General features: G+C 38.8%; 1 protein-coding gene across 1 annotated transcript; it reads left to right on the forward strand.

The window, feature by feature from the left end:
* The first annotated feature begins 6,389 nt into the window (after positions 1-6,389).
* CD40LG (CD40 ligand) lies at positions 6,390-18,921 on the forward strand. The gene is made up of 5 exons (XM_028523007.2): positions 6,390-6,646; positions 8,478-8,609; positions 12,567-12,621; positions 14,859-14,921; positions 17,707-18,921. Exons 1-5 carry the CDS (start codon positions 6,491-6,493, stop codon positions 18,081-18,083), a joined length of 783 nt encoding a protein of 260 aa, XP_028378808.1. The 5' UTR covers positions 6,390-6,490; the 3' UTR covers positions 18,084-18,921.
* The last annotated feature ends 3,574 nt before the right edge of the window (positions 18,922-22,495 follow it).

Genomic DNA, 22,495 nt, shown 5'->3' on the forward strand with positions numbered 1-22,495 from the left:
CCTTAAGCCTTTGGAGCATCACAATAAATACAGCCAAATAATAGACTGCTGCAGAATGAAAAGAGGTGGAAGATTCTGCACTAGAAAAACCAAGGACAGTAGGTGGACACTGATGTTGGAATTTGTCAGTGGAGTGCTAGAAGTCAGAATACAAAGTTATGACAGGCATCTCTTCTTCTAGGGAGTCTTTCTTGATATTCTTTCTATCCTACTTCCTTGGCTGGGTAGGTACTCCTCGTTAATGTTCCTATTCTGTTTTCATCCCTGCTATGGCACTTAACATATTGTCTTATACATATTGCTCATGTATTGGTTGGCTTCTCTAGACTGGAAGCACCTGTCAAGGTAGGGACTGTCATCTTTTGTCTTTGTATCCCCAGCATCCATCTCAGCATCTGGCCCACAAGCAGACATTCAGTGAATGTTGACTTGGGCAAATGAACAGATAGAAAGAAATGTCTCCTAAAATTGCTTCTTACCAATCTAACCAACAAGTGCAACATCATGGATGGAGGCACCAGAGATTATATCTCTGACTTGCTACTGCAGACCTACATAGAAAATCCCACATCGTGCAACTGAAGTCCTCAATGCCAGATCGGACTTTGCATTGGAAACTTTGAAATGCGATGCCTGGCTTTGAAGAGGATGTATAACACAAATAATTCTCTATGCATTGAGCCAAGTAATGGAAAATAAACAACAACTTTTAAATTATTTTCTTTTGAGTGTGATGTGTTCAGGTTAATATTTGATTGGGTGATGTTAAAAAAATATGTGATTTTTCGCCTTCCAGATCCCAAGGGTATGTCTGAAAAGAAACTTTACTTCTTTAAGATTTTATTTATTTATTTTTAGAGAGAGGGGAAGAGAGAGAGAAATAGAGGGAGAGAAACATTGATGTGTTGTTGCCCTCTCACATGTCTTCTACTGGGCACCTGGCCCACAGCCCAAGCATGTGTCCTGACTGGGAATCAAACCAGTGACCCTTTTCTTCATAGTCTGGTGATCAATCCACTGAGCCACACCAGCCAGGGCTGAAAAGAAAATTTTAAACTGAATAAATATAAGGTTATTTGTTGCAGTGTTGTTTAATATCCTATGACTGGAAACAATCTAAATGTTCATAAATACAGGACTACTTAAATAAATTATAGCATACTTTTCATAAAAGGGGATACTATGCAGTTGTTAGAAAATGAAGAACTTTGCTGACATGGTATAATATCCAAGATATATTGTTAAATGAAAAAAGCAAAGATGCAGAACAGTGTATCACATACTGCTGTGAGTAAAAAAAAAATGGGTGAAAGAGAATATTTGTGCATTTTCTTAAATTCACATAAAAGCATCTCTGAGAGATACATAAGAAGCTGACAACACTGGTTTACAATGGATGACTGGGAGGAAGAGGAGAAAGGAAGACTGTACATTGAACACTGTTTTGTATCATTTATATTTGTAGCTATGTGAATGTACTACTTAGCCAAAAGTAAATGTAAAAATATTGAAACCACAACCACCATGGGAAACAAGAAAAGGTGACATCAGTGTGAGATCAATTTTGAGGAATATGACAAAACAAGAAAGCCAGTGAATTTGGAGTAACAGAGAAATCAGAGCAGAAAGCATGGCAATTCAAAAAATCAGAGGGAAGAGAGGATTTTCCCAAGAAGGCACCAATCTCAGAGTCAATAAATGCAAAGAGCAGGGGTAGGCTGAGAGGCAATCATTATGGTAACCCTTATTACAGAGATGTGGTGGAAACACCTGGGGCAGATAGACACTTTTCTCCCTCTCTCCCTTTGCCCATGGGCCCCTTCTCAGAAGCAATATTTGGCCTTTGCTGTCAGGCTAAAGTTGCTTTTAGAGGGCTCTAGGGAGGGTCCTCAGACTTCCACAACAGATAGGAAAAAGAAAACAAAAGAAAAACCAGCATCAGTCAAGAGTGAGAACTTCTACAGATCTCCACCCAAAGAAAACCCTCCTTACTTTATCAGTTGTGGTGGTCCGTGGCCTTCCTACCTCTCCACCCACATAACATAATGGGAAGCCTGCCTACTGACAGGCCCAGCCCTCTTAAACAGAGCCCACAGTCAGTCCTCTGATTCCGGAGAGGGGTTTGTGGGGGAAACAGATCAATACAATTGCAAAGAAAACCTGTGCCATCTACTCATAAAACCTAACATCATTTTTCATTCATAAATGTGACCAAACAATTAAGGGTCATCAAATATTTAAGGGAAACTACAGCAGGAAAGAGAAGGACCAAAATAAACAAATGGAATTGATCCCAGAGGAAAGAGACAATTAAAGAAATAGAGGAAAATTTAAATATATTCTGATTTGTATTAGTAGAAAGGCTAACCAGTGCTATTCTACCAGATTAGAATGTTTTACAGCTTCCCTTTCTATCCCTTTAAAAGAAAATTTAGTTATTTGGCAAAGATTTACTAATTCTTTATATTGTGACAGGAAGCAAGGGTTCTGAGATTTTTTTAATTGTCTCTTTCCTGTAGAAGCTAATGGTGTGGAAATGTCCAGACCAGTCAATTATGTGATATGGCAAATGCTATAATAGATTAAGCACAGAAAAGGACACATCAACTTGATGGGGATATTTCGCAGACAGTTGTCTCTTCAACATTAATACTGAATAAGAGAGGTAGGAGTCAGTATGTACATAGGATGCAGCTTGAACATTCACAGCACATTTTGGAAAATAAGCCTTGCTTGATATGGTTGATGAACAGAGCTGAGCATGAGCGAGTTGCGAAGATGAAGACAGAAAGTCGTGTGCTGTGCTAACAATGGATATACTGTCCTCTAAGCATGGTTTTTCCAGACATGTTCAGGGAAAAGAGTCCTTGTGAGGCCCTTTGTAGAACAAACAAAATGATATATTTAACTCTTTCATATGTACTGGAAATAATTTTCCTAGCAGAAACTATGACTGTGATCTAGATTATCAATATAAAATCACAACCACACACAGATTCATTAACATCAAAAACAAGCTGTTGAAGTATGATCTGTTCGTTTTTTTTCATTTTCTCTTGATACTATTTACTGCAGATCAATCACTAGCTAGAAAAAATGCAGTAGTACAAAAGGGTGACAGATTTCAGAAAAAGGCAATGAAGGACAGATACCATATGATCTCACCTATAAGTGGAATCTAATGAACAAAACAAACAAATGAGCAAAGTGGAACTAGACACATGGAAATAAGGAACAAACTGGCAGTGACCAGAGGGGAGGAGGAGAGGGATAACAGGGGAAAGAAAGGGAAGAGTCTAGTCAAGGAACATGTATAAAGGACCCATGGTAATGGACAACAGGGTGGAGACTGACTGAGGCAGTGGAGTGGGCAGGGCAGGGGAGTACAATGGGGAGAACATTGGGACAATGGTAATTGAAGAACAATAAAAAGAAAGAAAGGAAAACTGAAAACTGAAACAATCCAATCCATTAATTCTTTCTGTGAACCAAGAAAAAGGTGCTCAATATTTGACTTTGGCTGCAGGCACTTTCGTGCACTCCTCCACAGATCTACAAATTTCTTGGTAACTCATGGTGAAAACCACTTTTGGATGTAATAGGCAGATGAAGATTTTTAAAGGGGGTATAACACCAGGACCAGGTCATTCCTTGTTGGGGCAAGGGCAGGTATTGGAGGTCCTGACACAAAAGACATCTGATACAGAATCAGAAATCAGAAAATAAAATTTAGTTGACTATCAGAAAGATAGTCAACTGCTGCATCAAGCTAGAGGAGCAGGCAGAAGAAGAATGGGAGAAAGAGATGGTTTCAAGAATTGAAGTATTGAATATAAGCAGGTGATTCTGGAGCTAATTCCATTTACATTAAACACATCAGGGAACTCTGTCAATCTGCTCCCCTGGAGGTGCAGAGTCTGAGGGCTCAAATCAGATTAGATGATGTGGTCAGTTATAACTATTAGAATTAACTTTCTGCTGTAGGTATGGAGGATGGATGGGGTTGGGCAGAAAGGAAGCAAGGAAATAAATTAGGAAAGTACAGCCCACTTATCTAGCAAAGAGGAGATGTGGTCCTGGACTAGAATGTTCACATAACAGATGGAAAGATTTGTGCCAACCAAGATTTGGGGAGAAAGTAGCCACTGGGATTGAGGAATAATCTGGGCAGGAGAGAGGGAGGGATTAGAGATGACTCCCAGGTCTGTGACATGGACAATTAGGTGGGTGTGGTAGTACCATTCACTGAGATAAGGGACACCCTTGAAAGAGAACAGATCTGGATTGAGTGGAATGGTGAGCTGAGTTAAGTTTCTAGCATGCCAAATGTGAGGTGGCTTTCTGATATCCAAGTAGAAATATTCAGAGGTAGCCACACCTAAAAATCTGAAGTTCAGGGTTACAGTTATAGATTTGGGATTTGTCATGTTGAAAGTCATCCTAAAAACTATGAACATGGATGGGACTCACCCAAGGAAAACATGTAGAGCAAGAAGAGAGGAGAAGGGAGGAAAGATGGCAACAGAAGAATTAGGATAGGGAACACCAAAGTTTTAAAGGATGCAAAGAAAATAGGAATCCATGAAGAAGTTTTCTGAGAGGCAAGAGAAGAGTTTTCAGAAGGATGACAACAGAATAATAGGTCAACAGACTAATAGAGAGGTCACTAAAAATGAACTCAAGAAAGAATTCAGCAAAACCTATAGAACTAATAATGGTGAGAGCAGCTCCAGGGGAATATTGCAGGCAGAAGTCAGATTGTGGGAGGCTGGAAATCAGGAACTGGAAGGAGGGAGATTGGACGACCTTTTTTGAAGTTGGCCACATGAACAAATCCTGACATCGTTTGCATCTCTGTGGTCCTTTCAACTGATCTTTGCATGGTCCTTGCAGCTGTGGCATTCTGTAATTATATGAAACTGGCCTTGGAGAAGTCCTCGAGCCTGCTCTCGTGATAATTTTCCTTCAGTGGAACAAAGGTTACTTGTCTAAGAACCGAAGCCTCTGACTTGACTGATCAAAGTTTATCACGTGCACTGAAGCCACCTACTTGGCAGATGTAGTGAAAAGCTACACCGATCTGAGCCCAGGACAGGATGTAGTGGCGTAGGAGGATAAGACAGCAGGTGCTAACTCTACAGATAGCATGCCTATCAGAGCATTTTGTTACATTTCCTATTTGTCTCTGAAAACAATTTTATAGGAGTCATCAAAGCAAGCTTATGGTTTCTAGACTAGGTTGGGATATGGGGTACAGACTTCCACAGTTGCTTTTATTTTTAAAGCAATCTGATAAAAGTATGCAAAAGCCATTCAGAAATGCATAATCCTACACACCTCAATGATTCCACGTGTATTCCAAACTTTGGGTTTTTTGATGTTGTTATTGTTCTTTTCCTTGTTATTAGTATGTTAAGAGTTGGCAATTATTTGGAAAACTCATATCTTGGGCTAAACAGGTTTTTTAAACATTCAGGATGAAAGTTGTTTGTCTATTGCTGAACATATTTCAAAGATCTTTCATGCACATATTTTTTTATCTTTACAATAACTTATAGGATAGGCAATTCAAGTGTAACTGTCCCTTTCAGATATGAAGAAACTAAGGTCTAGTGATTTGCGTGAGGTCCATAGCAATTTTTTTGTAGAGCAAAGACCAGAATTCAGGTCTCTGAACTGCTGCCTATTTCCCTTTTTCTGAACAGTTACATTGGCATTGTCAATGATCTGATGGATTAGAACAGTGTAGACAGCAATTTGACTAAGTAAAGCTAGTATTCCTACTCTAAACTCAATCACAGAGTTTTGGCTTGATTTCCTTCAAGACCCTACTTCTCTTGATCTTTGAGAAATGTATTTTTCTTGAATTATCTCTTCAGCTAACTTTTATTTAATAATCATCATCACTCTTTTTTGCTTTATGCCACATAGTCTTGACTTGAATAGCTGCTGGGATTTTATTGGGTTTAAATGTTAAAGAAGTTTTGAGAAGCAATTAGCTAGTGACACACCAGTCATAAAATCAATCCAAACTTTTGTTGACATTTGTTTCTTTCCCCACGTACCAGGTTCCCGCTTTATATTAGTAAGAATGAAAATGAAATATGTCTGTTGCTGGTGGATTAATTTATCACTTTCCTTGAAACTGGTGAACCAAAAATTTAGACAGCAGTAGGAAAATACTGCCATTGTCTGTTAAGTCTATGACATTTCAAGGCAAGAATGAATGTATGGAAGAAGAAACTTGTTTCTTCTTTACTAACAAAAGGGAAAGCCTGGAAGTGAATGATATGGGTATAATTTGAGAAAAAAAAAAACCTTTACGTAACTTTTGCTGGGAGAGAAGACTACGAAGCACATTTTCCAGGAAGTGTGGGTTGCTACGATTGTGCGCTCTTAACTAATCCTGAGTAAGGTGGCCACTTTGACAGTCTTCTCATGCTGCCTCTGCCACCTTCTCGGGCAGAAGATATTTCAACTCTAACACAGCATGATCGAAACATACAGCCAACCTTCTCCCCGATCTGTGGCCAGTGGACCACCTGTCAGTATGAAAATTTTTATGTATTTACTTACTGTTTTTCTTATCACTCAGATGATTGGTTCCGCACTTTTTGCTGTGTATCTTCACAGAAGATTGGACAAGGTAAGATAATGTCTTTATTAACTAAGTTTGAGGTACTTATTAAATTGTGGGTTGGTTGGTTTAGCTTTACCCAAATTATGGACAATGGTAGAAACCCAAACAGATATGTGGTCTTGTGGCATGTTTGTTGTCTAGTTAATGAAGCCCCCTATTCTTGTCTGTGGTCAAGAGCTTGGGCTCTTCAGTCAGACTGCCTGTGTTCAAATCTTGACTAGCTCTGTGATCCTAGGCAAGTTATTTTGTATTTCTATGGCTCAGTTTCCACATCTGAGAAATGGGAATGATAATGGTATCCACCTCATTGATTAAATGAATTTAGCCTTGTAATGAGCTTAGAACAAAGCCTGGCACAAAGTAAGCACTATGTAGGCATTAGCTACAATTACTTGCTAAAGATTTGTTTAAAAAATAAACTTTTTTTAATCTTAGAGACAAAATTTTTCTTTTAAATTTTCAACTACAGAAGAACATCAAATTGATCTGAAATTTCAAAGTGCTTCTGATTAGCATAGACATGTATAAATTTCAGAATTTGCAATCTTTTAATAAAAGTGGCATTCTTTGTATAACTAGTCAAATGTTGATTGTAGTTGCAAGCTGCCCAGTTTTCCTCTGTTTTACATTCTTTGATTGGACTTATAGGTACAAAAGAGTAGAGAAACTTAGTAGGTTGTTTCTCATTCCCAGAAAAATATAACCATTAGGATTTATCCTGTTTTGATGTGCTTACCCACTTCCTCTAAGGGGCATCATTAGCTGTGTTGATAAAATATCAATCGTAGATGAAAAGGAGGTATTTGATCAATTATCTGGCCATTCCTAAAAGTTTGGATGTGGGAATTGTGGACATACAGTATCTGGAGACTGCATTTTCTCAGGGCTGTTTAAGTGTCCTCTATTGGGTTGTTAGCCTAGAATTAAGGCCATGAGTTTTTCTATCAGTGTAAGGTTGAGGGGCACTGATGGTTGAGGCAATTCCATGGGTTACTCAAATTTTAGGTTTCACTGCAGAGAAAAGAGAGGGGTAGTTCTGGGTTTGGTTGTGTTTGGCCTGATGGGCTCTGTCAATCAAAGCCTGGACATACGCCTAGCCTCTACAGGGGAAGTGTTGACCTGGGTAGACTCAGATTTATCAGAGCATTTAGGCACACTCTTAATGTCAGTGAAATCTACCAGCTAACTGCATCTTGTTTTGAATACAAAAATTTAGTCTTAAAACAAGAAAATAGCAAATTATTAGTTGATTATACAAGTGAATTCCATATATCATTCTAAGACATTGGAAAATAAAATATTTCATTAGCTTTGGAAATAAAAGATTATTTCTTTAAAAATTCAAATGTTTTCAGCAAATACTAAAGTTAAAAAGAGAGAAAGATGTAACTAGAACTCGGGTTAATTGACACACATTGAAAATTAACATCTTCATCATGAACACTAAAGTGAAGTGGGAAAATAGCTCAGCAGAAGATTATTTTGTAGGCTGCTTATAATGAGCAATCATTACTGTAACAATAGGAAATATGACAACTATAGAATGTTCTGCTATAATACATTTAAAATGTACACTTTGTGATGAAATTCTATTAGAATAGTTGTGATTTTCACCTAAACTTTCAGATAATATGACATTTTAGTTGCTGGCTTTTGTAGATTTTTAAACTGCTAATACCAAATATCAATAATCCAGAGTAAGTTTTTATTCCCCATTTATATCTGCAAATCCCTCTTTCAATTGCTGATGCCGTGGAAGTGAATTTAGAGGCAGACATCATCAGTGCCATTCTTCTTCAGAACTGCATTTCTCATGTCCCTGTTATTTCACAAATAGATAGAAGATGAAAGGAATCTTCATGAAGATTTTGTGTTCATGAAAATGATACAGAGGTGCAACAAAGGAGAGAGGTCCTTATCCTTACTGAACTGTGAGGAAATTAGAAGCCAGTTTGAAAACTTTGTCAAGGTAAGGAACTCAGTTGTTGGTCCAAGTGTCATTGAAAATTTTAGTACTTCTGCCAGGAAACTGAAATATGACCATGTAAAAGTTTAAACACTTATTTATGCATCATATATGTACATAGGTATGTATATTTTTTAAGAAAGGAAAAATGAAGCCAGAATCCTATGTTAAAAGAGTATGGAAAGTTAGAAGTGTTCACATTCATAGGAATGTTCTCAGGAAGAGCAAAAAAAAGATTCTCAGGGAAAAAAGCACATCTCATAAGCACATTCATACACACACACGAGCTCATACATGCAGCTGACTCAGAAAATTTTGAAGTACACCAAGTTTGGTTTTTGCATTTTCTTATTTTCCCATCCAAACCTTGATGCTTTCTCACTGTGGACCCATGGTCTGGTTCCATTTCCCAGAGAGGTGATAACCATTGGCCACTGTAGTGTTGGGAGGCCACAGCTTAAGATATTACCTTTAGTGGAGGTCATAGGGACTTCTGAAGACCAATACATCCTAACATATGAGGGAATGCTTCTCTTATGATGGAATTTCAGGTGCCATGAAAGTGAAATCTTTTTCTTTATTGTGAGGGGAGATGTGAAGAATAGGTGATCAACCTTCTCAGTACCGCTCAAACCAGACACCATATACTACCACTTACTCATGAAGCCAGTTCACTGTAGGGCCTGTCAAGACTTGGGGTACAGTTTGAAGATTTCTTCAAGCTGAAACCCAGCATGAAGTCATATATTGGGCACCTAAAACAAGATTTTTAGAATGTTTATTGAGGATGCACCTACAACATTAATTTCATTCTCATAGACAAGGGATGTAAGGGCTCTTTCTCTTGAAGCAGAATATCAAGAAGTCTCTCTACCTATTTCTCTGTCAGAATACTGAGTGCATATACCCTTGGCCCTCAGCCCACTTTGGGGTCGTGAATAGGAAGCAGCACTCCACATTGAGGGCATCACTATACCAGGTTGTTGGGTATCTGGGTAAACTAAGAGGAATTAGTTCTCACATATAGATGATATGTGATTTAACCCAAGACTGAAGAGCTTTAGATCTTATTTCTAAGTTTATTCCTGTCCTCTTATACTGCCCCCAATGTGTAATTTAATCCAGCAGTGAAGACCAAGACCTTCCTTATTTCTGAGCCACCTATGGGAATCAGAATGCAGCTCAAATCTGCTGCTGGCTTTTAGGTTGTTTATGCTAGTCTAGGTTTTAGATAAAAACTCCTAATTATTTACGAGGTATGGAAATATTTGAGTTTCTCAGGTTCTTTGAGGCTTCTGGCAAATATTACAAGGTATTGGGAGGTATTGCAAATTTAAATGTAAATAAAGCCACTTTCAGAACAATGGTTAGTAATCCCAATAACATATATAATGTGCTTGGCTGTGTGACCATGGGCAAATGAGTTCACCTCTCTAGACCTCAGTTTTCTCATTTATGAAATAAGGCAGCTGAGATTATCTGTAAGAATACTACAAACTTTGACATTCTGTAATTATAGAATCAGCCTTCAGTTCCCTCCAAAGTCAGTGAGAGTTACTGTTGATTTTTCCCTTCTCTTTTTCTTACTGAGAGTTTTACAGTTCAACTGCTAATTCTTCATGGCTTTATTTCAGGTCAGATATGCAAAGCTTCTCAGATCAGCTACCCAGAATAGGAGTAAGGAAAATAGCTGGTTTAGCCTCTCTGCTTATGCTTGCATAAAAAAGCGGCAGTTCCAAAGTTTCATATCCTAAAAAGGCAGAACTTCTCAGGCATGTCAACTGGAGATTCTTACATGCAACAGAAGAATTCCCTTGCTTTTGCTGCAATAGGAGTGGAATGAAAGTCTATGTTATCTGTACCTATGATATGCATGATGGTGAGACACAAAGTACTCTAAATGCCCAATCTTCCTCCAATGACTGAACCACTCTCTAATATCCATCCCCCCAAATTTCTCATTCTAAAACAATATTTGGACTTTTTAACTTAACAAGCCAGCTACATGATAATCCCAAATTGGACTTTTATATTTTTAGCTGACGTTGACAGTCTTTCTTTCTGCATCACAGCCTGACTGGTCCAGAGAAACTTAGGGTTTGAATCTTGGGGCTCTGAAATAGAACTTAAAGAGGTCTTAGAAATCATCAGATCCAATTATCAACACGTAACTTCAATTTTCTCCCCACAGTTCCTACGTAGTTGTCCCCTGATCTCTGCTTGAACACCTCTAATAACAAGAAACTTATCTCCTGAGGCAGGTAGCATCAAGCTGTCACTTTGGGGGGAAGATAGGATTCAGGAATTATGCAGCATTGTGGATAGTGTAATTTCACATTAAACTTAGTCCACACCCTACCCTCTGCTAGAATGATTATTTCCATGATTGTTTGCCCACCAATTCTTGAGATGTCTTTGGTAGAGCCAAAGAATTTCCTTTTCAAGTTAAAGGTCATTCTGCCTATAACTGCCGCAAGGGTTCCCACTGAGAGAAATATCTAATCCAAGATTTTCTGAAAGTCAACTTTAAAAATATTTTCAGTTAAAGTGTGGAGCAAAGCAAGAAAAAAGGCTCTGGGGAGTGTGGCTGGGGGAAAGTTCACGAAAAGGCAAGGCTGGGTGCATAAAAGACAAACATTGCTGACTTCACATTTTCATCTTGGCTAAGCTCTGACACCAATGTAACCACCTAGTTGAAAGTATCTCAACCTTGATCATCACACTCCATTTTTTGAAAAGACACTAAATACTCATTTGTTTACTTGTTATCTCACAAACATTTTCCTGTTGCCGCACTTTCACAGTGCCACACTTCAGCTTAAGTGGAAAGTTGAGGCCCTGCGGCCCATGTGAGCATTTCAAGGTGCAGGTTCCCCTTCAGGCTCTGTGATTTACACCGTCACATCTGACAACTGAGCTGAGCCTAAAAGAAGACACTCAACAGTACAACATTAATTCCTTCTAAAGGAGGAATAAAAAAGAAGGGCCCTATAGAAAATTGATTCTAGCAATGGGAAGGAGCACAGGACTTTGACTTTCAGAAAACGTGAAAATATTGCTCTCTTCCTCTCTTGTGTTCAGAGTACGTGGTGATGGTATGAGTTAAACTTGGCCTACAAAGTTGATCTCACTGTTTCAACTCTTTGCTTCAGCTTCAGTCTCTTTGGCTGATCTCAGGCCAGCCAGTTAAGCTCTCAAGGCCATTTATTCAGTATATTTAAGTGGCAGCAGTAGCCTTTATTATCTTTTAACCTGTGTCAACTGCAGTCCCTGCTAGATTCTTAAGGTACCTCTAACCTTCCTTCAGCTGCTAAGTGAGAAGAAACCCCAAAGAAGGGTTGCATTTGTCTTTGAACATTGGAAGCATTGGAAGATTACCTGTGTTTCCTATATGCATGCTGATTATTCTAAATAGTAAATGCTGGCCACACAAAGGCACACAACCAGCAACAAGACAACAAAATTTATATATATATAGTTTTTTTCTGGGATTCCTTCCCAAGATAAAACTTACTGTTATCATTTTCTGAGAGATTTCAAACAAATTTTATTCTAACAGATATATACCATGCTTATGTTTAATAATACTCTATATGCCATTTCCCTAGGTAGAATCACCTCCTGATTCAGCATTATTTGTCAATACCTGTCAAAACCAGTGGGATCATAAGCAGAGTCAGTATTGCAGCTTCCAGTGTAGAAACTATGCTAGAATGGAGATAATGAATCCCAGACTTTGCTTTTAGGTCCACCCCTGGGCTTTCTGGACTATCAGCTCATCTGTCAGAGCCATGGGCTCCCAATCAATAAGATGGAACTAATGACAGGATCTGAGTCTATATGATAAGCCTCACCAAAGCCAGACAACAGAGTAAAGACTGATGCCAAATAAATGAAACTTCTAAAACTCCACAGCAGAGTTCCTGTCAAATTGACCTTTTGCAATGATTCTTATTTCAGGATATAATGGGAAATGAAGTGAAGGAGAAAGAAAAAACCTTTGAAATGCAAAAAGGTACGGTGCTATTTACCAATTTCTATGCATACTTAAAAAGTAAAATGAAGCTTTATAATACCAATTATATTGAAAAACCCAGTGTTGAATCAGGGGACTTTTAGCTCTGGAAATAAAACTGGAACACAATTGGCTGGGTTCCTTTAATGCTGACAATACCAAGTATGAAGAAATTCCATTACTTTCTTTTTTTAATATTATGCATTTTACTGTTTAGTTACAGTTGTCCTGCCTTTTCTCCATTGCTCTCCCATGCCCTGTCCCTGCCAGCTCCCACAATCAATCCCTCCCCATTGTCCATGCTCATGAGTCTTCTATTTGTGTTCCCTGGCTTACCTCTTCTCCTTATTTCCCTCATTATCCCCCCTGCATCCACTCTGGTCACTGTAAGTTTGTTCTTTATTTCCTGAATTCCATTATTTTTGATACCTTAATCAAAGCAATCATACAGCCTAGTGCCACCTACAAAGGATAAGATAAGAAAATCATCATTTGGTAGCAGTGGCTTTTACTGCTCAGCAGCAGTTTTTTTATGAGGAACCATGGCCAGTGGAGCCTCTGGAATCAAGGAATGAATCAGTGTGACAACATTCTATGCTTTGCCTTGTTCTTGATGTCAGAGCATCTCGGACAACTCATGGCTGGAAGGGGCCTTGATGATTCTCAAATCCAACACCATGCCCAGGGCACAAACCTCCTTCACACCAGCAATGATCATCTGGCCTGTAATCAAACATGCCTAGGTACTTTCTATCTCATAAAGTAGCCTGGTCCATTTCGAATGGCTCTAATAATTATAATAAGTTTACTATACTATATGAGAGAACTATTTTCTCCTCTGGAGCTGAAATGTGTTCCTGTAATCTCCACTCATTGGACACATTCTGCTCAGTGGGGCCATATGAAACAAAGTATAATTCCTCTTCTACATAGCAGCTGTACAGATGTTGAAAACAGCAGTCATGGAAGCCTTTTCTTCTCCAGGCTAAACCTCCCCAGTACCTTCCACTCTTCCTCTTATGACCATTTCTAGACCGTTTCCTTTCTTAGTTACCTCCTTTTCTGGATGACATCTTAACTTTCCCCATTCCTCTTAGAACATAGCACACCAAACATAACACAGTAATGCCTGGAGTGACATGAATAGCTGAGTATGGGAAAGATGAAGTGTTGGTAGATGGGTGTTTTAGACACACTACTATATCACAAAGTTAGTGAAACTGATGCTTTGGGTTTTGTAAATTTAATACATACAAATACATATACACATACAGGGTGAGGCAAAAGTAGGTTTACAGTTTTGAATACACAAAACACAGAGTTTGTTCTTGTATTATTTATTAATTATTGTATTACTTTCCATATGAACAACTATAAACTTACTTTTGCCCCATTGTATACATAGAGAAATACAGGTACTATTTTCTGAGGCAAAGAGCATACTCAGAGGTTGTGCTAACTATTGGTCTAGATGCAAAAGGTGATCTGATTTCCATGAAGGTTTTGTCTTCAGATGGTTGTAAGATATGTTAAGTGGAACTATGTTATCTGTTAATTACAGTGAAATTTGAGGAAACACGTGGAGGTTGAGGTTAATCATACAGACTGCCTAGCAGCCTTCAGTAAATAATAAACTTAACGGAACTGGTAATTTAGGTCATGCAATTTGACTCAATATTTATAGGACACCTACGAAGTGTTCAACATGGCTCATTACTGGACACAAAAGAAACTTCCTCAGTCTTTAAACTTAGAATATCAGCACATCTAATTAAGAAGCAAGCCTTTTACATGAGAAACAATTAAGATAGATACAATAGTTTGGCCAATTGTTTGACCAAATCAGACACCGTAAGCACCTTACTAGCTAATTGTGCAGACACAACCTTTGGGCTCCCTAAGATTCCCAATGGATGGAAGTTGTTCTTAGAAGCAAGATTCAAATATGTTTAATGGAGACCAGTATTTTTAGCCTATATCAATCTATGTAAAGTGGAGTCAGTTGAGTACTGAACAAACATAAGAAAAACAGGATTAGTGGAAATAACCAATTCAATTGTTCAGACTTTAGAGATGAAATTTTACCACTCTGGGAAGGATTTCAGACCATTGTATCCTCCCTTTTACATAACTTATTTAAGCACACTCTATTACACAGCTATAGAGCTGGACTAAATAGTTCCATGTGCAGTTTTGTGTTACTTTGGTCTAATAGTTAGCTTTTGGTTTCATTTTAGGTGATCAGGATCCTCAAATTGCAGCACATGTCATAAGTGAGGCCAGTAGTAAAACAGCATCTGGTAAGTTCAAAATCATCTGAGCATTAGCCATCCAAGAGGGAAGGCTGGGATATTGATGCAATGCTGCCCAATGATTAGGTTCCTCTCTTTCTTTGGGGCCTAATTTACAAACCTACCCATATAGCTCTCATATACTTTCCTTTGTCTTCAAAGTGAGCTTAAATGTACAGATGGGATTTGGAGGGACAAAAGGAGGTGGGAAGCAATCCCAGTGTTCTCATTATGTTCTTGCTCAATGGCTGATCCTGAATGATGAATTACTGGGTGGAGGGACCCCTTATTCTGACAACATAGAAGAGATGACTGAGAACATCCTTTTTATCCTAATGCCTCTTCACTGTGTGTAAATGTGCCTCAGAAGGTATTTCCTGCTATTTGTCATTCCCTGTATGATTACCCCAGCCCCACTGGGGCCAACCTCAAGGAAATTAAAGGTAAAATCATTCTACAAAGATCAGTAGGTGCCAGCACATTAAATTTTCCAATGAAGTAACAACAGATGACATACTGTAATCTTTTCAACTCTGAATGATATTATTTCCATATACGTTCTGCCATTGTTCTAGCCCTTAGATCTTTTTTTTTTTTTCTCCCAAATCTGTACCTCCTGATAGCTGGTGCTGGAGAATGTGTCGCATCTGATAAATGGATGGAAACACAGACGCTAGCATAAAATCCCCCATCTACATAAATGAAGTTTGAGAGCATCAGAGCAGTCTTTGAAAAAGTTCAGCACGGTGCTCTGGAATGGAACTCTAAACAGTGTGTGTGTATGTGTGTGTGTGTGTGTGAGAGAGAGAGAGAGAGGGATAGAGAGAGAGAGAATGGAGAGGTCAAAGGAGAGGGGAAGGGAGGAGAGGAGAGAGATGGGGAGAGGGAGAAGAGAGGAGAGGAGATACAGCCTCATCTCTGAGGTGGGGTTTGGGCTTCTCAGTGGGTATACATGGTTATCATGGCTCATGGTATGGAAGTAAGAGCACTGTATAGGAAGTTTTGAATACTAAGGTTCAAGAACCATGACTACCACTTGCTGGGTGACCTTGGGCAAGTACCTGTACCTATGCAGCAGTTTCTGGCCTCACTTTACAGAGTGACTCTGAGCATCAAAAAATCAGCTAACCTGGAAGAAAGTTATACTGTCAAGTTCTATAAAAATGTAAGGTGACATTGCTTAGCTTTATTCATGGTGACTTAGATGTCATAAGAGTGACATAAAGTCCTTCATTAATACCAATATTCCCACAATACTTAATAATTGTTCTAAGTACCCCTTTCTCAGAAAATACACTTATAGGAGAATATCACAACTATATTGACATGTCAGGGTGGCCATCCACATGACACCTTCTCATCCAAATTGGATAACAGCAACAGGGACATCTCCTTGAAGAATAAATTCCCATTGGTCTTTGCTAACCTGTATATAAATCCTTGCCCTTGAATACATTTCACAATGCTCAGACTCTGCCAAAAGGCCCATTATTGATATTCGTCCTAGTATATTTTACAGTCTGCATCACAGTAGGTTTGCAGGAGATCCAGTGGAAAGATAGTAACACTCCTCACCCTCCCCCCCAGTCCCAAATCTCTTGCTTTTTTTTAATGCTGCCACAGGCCTGATCTACATCCAACAGCTAGGCTGCAAATTAGGTAACGACTTACAAACGTAAACTTAGTGGACTAAAAGATAGGGAACTTGCACTTGTTTTCTCAATTAGATGGTCCAAAAGTGAAAACATCATAATTAAGTGTCATTTCTGGAGTGGTCTAGAAGGCCAAGAAATGTCAGACATTTCAGATGCCTTCCCTGTTACTAAAAGATGAGTCTGAACAGCTTGGATCTTGCACCCTGATAGGTCTAAGACCACCAAAGAGGAATTTTTTCCAAAAGCACAGGGAAGCAAATGCATCAATTGCTTTCACTTCTTCCCTACCCCCATCCTAGCAATCTAGCTCTCTGTGGGATCTGAGATTTGAAATCAGGTGCACATACTACTTTGAACCCACTCAACATCTCAGTTGAGAAAATGGCACACTGTTGGTGGGTACTCCGGTTTAGCCACAAGAATACAGATACTTTCAAGTCTGTGGCGCCCACTACAATGGGAGATCAAAACACACAGTGAAATGACAGGTTTATTTTCATACTTCCTTGCCTAATTTTAGTCCTTGTTGTGGGAGGCACATCAGGTTTGCAACAGCTTGATCAGGTAGGAAGAAATGGGGTCTTTCCTTTCTCTGTGCTGAGGCTGAGTTAGGTAGACTAACAACTTTTTTGACTTTGTAAATTTTAAGGAAAGGAAGAAATCAGTGTTAATATTAGTGAGTAATTAGCTTGAATATTTTGGCATGCATAATTTATGATGTGGAATTTTTAAATCATTCACACTTTCTTAAGTTCAAGGACAATTTAGCTTTAAGAACTCTAAAGGGAGAATGAAGCTCACTGTGCTCTATTACTTTATTTAATCTTCACAAGTCTTAGAAACATGCTGTGATATTAGCCCCGTGTTGCAGATGAGGAACTAAAACTCAGGGAGATTGACTTGCCGAAGCTTAAGTAAAGCTTGGATTGGAGCCCAGCTTCATCTGACTTTAAAGCCCATGCTAGTTTGTCAGCCATCGTTCCTTTATAGACTTAATGTTGGATGGGTCCTTAAAAGTCCGTTATGCCCAAACCTTCCATTCATATATGAAGCTAGTTTCAATATTAGACTATATTTTGTTAAAGTGTGAACCATGCTATGCTTCACCTCACCACAAATTTTTCTCCTCTCCATTACAGTTCTGCAGTGGGCCCAAAAAGGATACTATACCATGAGCAACAACTTGGTAACTCTTGAAAATGGAAAACAACTGGCCGTTAAAAGACAAGGACTCTATTATATCTATGCCCAAGTCACATTCTGTTCCAATCGGGAAACTTCGAGTCAAGCTCCATTTATAGCCAGCCTCTGCCTGAGGTCCACAAGTGGATCTGAGAGAATCTTACTTAGAGCAGCAAACACCCACAGTTCCTCCAAACCTTGTGGGCAACAATCCATTCACTTGGGAGGAGTATTTGAATTGCAACCAGGTGCTTCAGTGTTTGTCAACGTGACTGATCCAAGCCAAGTGAGCCATGGGACTGGCTTCACGTCTTTTGGCTTACTGAAACTCTGAACAGTGTAACCTCGCAGGCTGCCACTGAGCTGATGCTGGTAGTCTTCATAATACAGCAAAGCAGTTAAGACCACCACTCCCCTGTTGAACTGCCTATTTATAACCCTACAATCCTCCTCATGGAGAACTATTTATTATACATCCCAAGGCATGTAGGGCTGCATTAAGTGAATTATGGGGTAGGTGAAACCCAAAGAGGCCCTGTTCCATAAGAGCTTATATTCTGAAGCAGCAACCTGATTGATGCAGACATACAGAGATTCCTGTGAAAAGACAAGGCCATTATGCACAGATTGAATTCTGAGTAAACAGCAGATAATTAGTAAGTTTAGGGAGTTTTTTGTCTGCAATGTCTTTCAGTGGATAATGTATTTGATTTATCAGTGAAGATGCAGAAGGGAAATAAGAAGCCTTAGTTCGCATTTAGTTGTATGGTTGATTCTGGGTCCCTGTGCCACTGATGATGGGGACAGGCTCCAGAAAGATTAAGGCAGTAGCGAACTAAAAAACCTGTCCCCCACCAGCCCCCCAACACTCATTCTCTCTCTCTCTCTCTCTCTCACACACACACACACACACACACACACACGTGCGCACACACACACACACACAGTGTCAGGCTGTTGCTAATCAGTTATATCAACCCTGTCCCTATCTCTACCACTGTAAATGGGAGGGGAAACAGAGAGAGCAGCTCTGAGCCTGACCACTCCTCCTCAAGAAGTGACTGTATTTAAAGGAAATCTATTGTATCTACCTGCAGTCTCCATTGTTTCCAGAGTGAACTTGTCATTATCTTGTTATTTATTTTTTGAATAATAAAGATCCCTTAACATTATTGTTGTTATTCAGCATCAAAAACCTTAGGCCAGATTCAGGGAGGATGACTGACTCATTTGGAGGGAATTTTCCCAACCTTTGTCATGTGTTCATAAACGTGATAAACTTGGTTCTAAAGCTTGTTGTACCACAAAATATCTTGGTGAAAGCACACTCCTTGAAAGTCTGTGATAGCCTCTGATGGATGACATGAAAGCTTATGCAGTGGAAAACAATCTGGGTCTTTATTTCCAGCTTGATCCAAAAAGGTTTCAGGAGACTGAAGGAAGACTTTTTTTTTAATTAATCACAGCTAAGTGAATCCAGAGGGAGGGCTTTAAATGAGAAGCAGTTGCTTATCTTTTTAATACCTGCCTGGGTGGTTCCACCTTAGACAAGACTGAATGGAGCTGGGACAGCCTGAGGGGAAGTATCTGCCCCTTAGTCTTCCATTGAACCAAGGGGGCTATTCCTTGTCACCTCTAATTGAGGGATTTTCATGTAAGAAACCCTAGAATGCATTGCTTAAAACAAATACCACATGTTCAAGCAGAAAAAATATTACTGTAGAAAAAAGAAAGAGTGAGGACAGGTGGTGTCATCTCTTGGCCACTGTCCCTGCTCTTCAGTCCTCTGGACAGCACAGCTCCTTCTTGGCTGAATTACTTTGAAGACCTTGGACCATGACTTTCTAACACAAGGCTGAAATCATGCTAGACAGACTTACTTGGCTACCTACTTTTTCCAACAAGAAAACTTTGGTATGAGCAGAGGTGACATTTGTTGATTCAGGGACTCACTTAGGAATATATTTATAGTAGGGATGGGCATGAGGCATTACCTCTTTAGTAGGGTTCATAGAAAAGGAATCCAGGTCCAGCCTGAACAAATTTTGCATAGTCTTTATATATTCACATCCTCTGATTTAAACATTGCCCTTGCATTTTACCACACATTCTTCTTTAGAAATGATTATCGTACAGGCTATCTCTACCTCTAGTAGCCAAGTTGGTAACAGTATGATACAAAAACTACATTTTCTAGGCTATCTCTTCTGCTCCCTGCTTTCTACTACCCTCTAAATGCCATCTGCTATAGCTCCAGCCCAGAATGTTCCCCTAAAAGCGCCAACTGCCTTCAGCCTCTCAGAATTGCTTCCTCATGGGGTCATCTTGCCCTTCCCAACAACTCCAGGTCCTATCCTTCACCCTCTTCTCTTCCTGTGCTACATGATCACAGTGGGCTGTTTCCTCCTACTCCTTCATGGGTTTAACTACTACCTTCATGCTACTAATGTCATGCCTTTAGTCCTGACCTGATCCCTGGAGTCTGTACTTGGCTGCCTGAATCTCCAAATGGTAGGCCCAGGTCCTCAGACTGAAAACATCCAAATGGAACTCCTGATCTTTCCCCCACTCAATGGGATATACTTTCAGTACTTTCAATTCCAGTGAATGACAGCCATATCTATTATGCTTCCCAAGCTAGAAACCTGATTTGACTTCTTACTGTCCTCACCCCATGTCCAATTCCATCAGCCTGTACACATCAACTCTATTTCTTAAATAGTTCTTAAATGAATGTATTTTTTTTTCTCTACCCCCAGTATCTTAGTTGAAACTATTGTCATCTTTCTTCTGGAATACTACAATAGCTTTCTAGAATCCCTGCCTCCACCCTTGTTATCTCTCATCCATTCTTCACACATAGCCAGAGTGAATTCTTAAATACAATTCTGATTTCACCACTCCCTTGCTTCTTACTGACTTTTACAATAAATACCAGGATAATGAACTTATTTCATCTCCTACTAATACCTCTCCCAGTGTCTTAAGTTCTAACCTTCAGTTCCAACTAAGCAAGGCTATAAATGCTTTCTTTCCTGCCTTAGGACCCAGGTATGTCTTCTTGTGACATCCATTCCCTTTCCCCATCACATGCTGCACTTTAACTTTATAGTACTTCTCATGGGTGAGGTTTTTTCTACTATGTTGTGAGTTTCTTGAATACCAAGACCTTGTCTCATTCATCAGGCAACTTCAGTATCTACTACAGGGCCTGCCATAGAATTGGCCCTTTCTTCATTGCATGAAGATGTGCATGAATGAATAAATGCAGCTGCTTATAAGTCAGGAAAATTTGTAATATTGTATAAACCTTCATTATGCCAAAAATATGTATGATAAAAATGTAATCAGGGAGTAGAGAATGACTGAGAATTATATTGCAGATAAAATAGATAATATATTTTATATTTCACAACGCTTTGCAAAATAGTACATAAGGTTTGATTCATACTTCACTTGAACATTTTAAAAGTTGTTCCAATAAGTGATGAGGACTTGATTACATTTATGATCTACATATAAATTATCTAAATTATAAATTTTATAAATTGTACAAATTATCTAAATAATAATTTTATAAACATGTCACTTTTGCATTCTATCAAAATGAAGAATGAATGATTAAAAGGACAAATAATTTTTATTTCCAGATAAAGAGAAAATGAAATAAGTATAAAGCATTACTATGTCTGTTACCTGACAGTATGTGTCTACAAAATGCAAACTCTAGCCTAGCAAGCTGCCAATACAGAGGACCCAAGTTAATGGGAAACAACATATGGACTTCTGGGCTCCAGGAAGGAATACTTTATGTGTTGAATTTGACTATTTCCATAGGGTCTGATACCACTGTGTTGGAAGCTGTACTGCCATAGGCCTTTAGAGCAGTCTGAAGTACTCTAAAACATAGAAACATGGAAAATTTAACCAAGTATGATTTTTATTATATTCTTTTCCTTTGTGAACTAACTTCATTTTAAAAAGCAAAATCAGAAATGCTAATTGCAGTATAGTTGTTAAATCTGGAATGAGACAGAAATAGCTTTAGTTTCGAATTCACTATTTACCAACTTCATAACCATAGGCAAGTCATTTGACTTCTTCTGGCCTTCAGTGTCATCATCTGTAAAGTGGGGATGATAAGAATACCTGCTTTGTAAGGTTTATGAGGATTTGATGATCATTCATAGAAAGTTACAGTAGAGACTGATCTCTGGAGCACATCATCATATAAGGAGCACTAAGGTGGCTCTCCACATGGCACCAGCACACCAGTTTGCACTCAGCAGTGCAAGTAGATAGAGTGGCATCTTAAAATGGTTAAAACCTCTATGACCAAGAAGAATGTCTGGCAGCGTAGGTATACATAAAAGGCCTTGCTCATGTAGTAAAAGAAAGACCACACCCAATTTGAAGCAAACTGAAAGGAAAAAAAAAGTCAAGGTTAAAACATATACCTAACATTAGAATAGATCTGTGGGTAGCAAAGATTCTTTCTTGTAGTTTCATTGTTGAAAACAAGCACTGGAGGCTTAGCATAGCCAAATTTTATAGTAAGTTTGAACAGTTCTATATTTAGGATATTTAGGAAAGTTTTCTTTAAAAATTTATGATCATTGATTTTGCAACCTGAAAGACATGAGCACACAAACCTACTCCTTTTGTATCTGAGCAAAGCCAATAGGCAATCCAGCAACTCTAAAAAAAAAAAAAACCTACTTAAATACATAGTTGTTCTCCATTCTG

This window comes from Phyllostomus discolor, chromosome X, assembly GCF_004126475.2.
Source record: "Phyllostomus discolor isolate MPI-MPIP mPhyDis1 chromosome X, mPhyDis1.pri.v3, whole genome shotgun sequence".
NCBI lineage: Eukaryota > Metazoa > Chordata > Mammalia > Chiroptera > Phyllostomidae > Phyllostomus > Phyllostomus discolor.